This window comes from Aplysia californica, unplaced genomic scaffold (assembly GCF_000002075.1).
Source record: "Aplysia californica isolate F4 #8 unplaced genomic scaffold, AplCal3.0 scaffold01293, whole genome shotgun sequence".
NCBI lineage: Eukaryota > Metazoa > Mollusca > Gastropoda > Aplysiida > Aplysiidae > Aplysia > Aplysia californica.
The window spans coordinates 108,842-110,592 of NW_004798563.1; the positions used below are offsets into that span (position 1 = coordinate 108,842).

At 44.6% G+C, this 1,751-nt stretch overlaps 1 protein-coding gene across 1 annotated transcript in view; it reads right to left on the reverse strand.

Moving 5' to 3' along the window:
• Window positions 1–48: 48 nt before the first annotated feature.
• LOC101851168 (protein FAM149B1) overlaps window positions 49–1,751 on the reverse strand; it is a gene marked incomplete at its 3' end in the record, with an annotated part of 3,673 nt that continues 1,970 nt past the window's right edge. The window contains 2 exon segments of the mRNA XM_013090467.2: window positions 49–174; window positions 1,290–1,436. Of these exon segments, the coding sequence (XP_012945921.2) occupies window positions 49–174; window positions 1,290–1,436 (273 nt within the window).

Consider the following 1,751-nt stretch of genomic DNA (forward strand, 5'->3'; position numbering starts at 1 on the left):
CCCCCCAATCGTCTCGAACACCACGCTTCCAGCTGAGACGAGGCTTACCCTCATGGCATGTGTCGTGTTCGGCCGGTTCTGCTCCGAGGCAAGATGGCCGCGGTTACGGAAGGACATCCTCATGTCTTTGTTGTCGATGGCACTAGTGGCGCGGTAGCCCTGCTGTCGGCCGCGCTGTAAAGGGAAACGACAAAACAAAACCACAAAGTGAGTCAGTAAAGGAAACGGAAAAGGAGGGGACATCATGGAAACAGCTAGATTAGGATGCACAGGACAGGCTTCGCTGGACAAATGTTGATGGCCTATGCTCCACTGGGAGTTAAAAAGGGCAAGAGAGAGAGAAGAGAGAGAGAGAGAGAGAGAGAGAGAGAGAGAGAGAGAGAGAGAGAGAGAGAGAGAGAGAGAGAGAGAGAGAGAGAGAGTAAAACAAACAGAGTCGACCCACGCTAAAACTTTTCCCCTCCTAGGAAGGGAGAAGTGCGGGGTTCTTCTCCTCCATCACGACTCATGCACAGCAGAGAATTAAAAAATTTGCGGTGCGTGTGATAGATTTGTCTTTGTGGCACAATGAAAGAAATAAGAGGTTCGTTTTTAGTTTGGAAAAATTAGATTTTGTCACAAAATATTCTTGTGCTGTTATAAAAAAAAATGTTCCTTGTTCGACCCGCCGTCACATTCCCTGATCATAGGAATCACGACGCGGTGGAATCAGGCGCTCGTAAATTTTAGGGCATGTGTAGTTATTGGTATCATCTGAAAGCTGATTTATTTGCCTTGATTTCAATGAAATAAATACCCATATCTTTTGAATAGAATTCAAGATATTTTCCATTGAAGAAAGTGAGGTCGCCTGGTTTCAGTGGTGAAATTAGTGAGAAAATGGCCATCAAAGTCTGGTAAATCCAATAGAGAGTCTTTGAAAACTGAAAAATGACATTTTGTGCCTTTAATAAATGATTTTCAGTAAAATTCACATGGAAATGAGTTTTTATATGGACATAAAAGAGGTTGAGCCAAAAAATAAAAATTCGATAAAAATTATCAAACTGGCGGGAAAATGCCTTTCTTCGATATCTGTATTTTGACAAGCGCCGGATTTCTCCACGCCGCCTCACTTATGTTGCTGGAGGTACTGACTTGTCGCTCCATGGCGGCCATTTACATGTACACATTTGTGTTTGTTGTCACAGGAAAATCAATAACTGTTTGATCCAGCCTAACCGAGAGAGGAAAAAATAATGACATTTCTACAAAGTTTTGCGAGTCCCATCGAGCTCGAGTGAACCTACCTGAGGAGCCATATCCAAGGGAGGTAAGGCAGTATTTCTCTGGAAGTTGGACGGGGGCGAGGGCAAAGAGTCGTTCCCTGACATCGGGACGCCCTTGACCTGCAAGGCATCGTTGGCGACCCCACGACTCGACGACCGCTCCTCCTCCTACAGACACACACACACGAGTGACAAGGTCATGTCAGCGATACGATCATCGTTAGGTTTACAATTTGTTCACTCCCCCAGAGACGAGGGGAGACAACATGGTGTGTAAATTGTTCCCTCTTCAATCGGGTTCGAGGATCCTGTGTCGGAATCTCCTCAACTTCATGTTTAAATAAGACTCGAAAGGAATAACTGGGATAAATGGTTAGGGAGTACAATATGACTACTGTAAATTATTAAGTCTATAACCTGGTTGTCAACTTGCTACCTACAACCACCTTACGAAATACCCCAACATCCCTGCCACTGTATTGT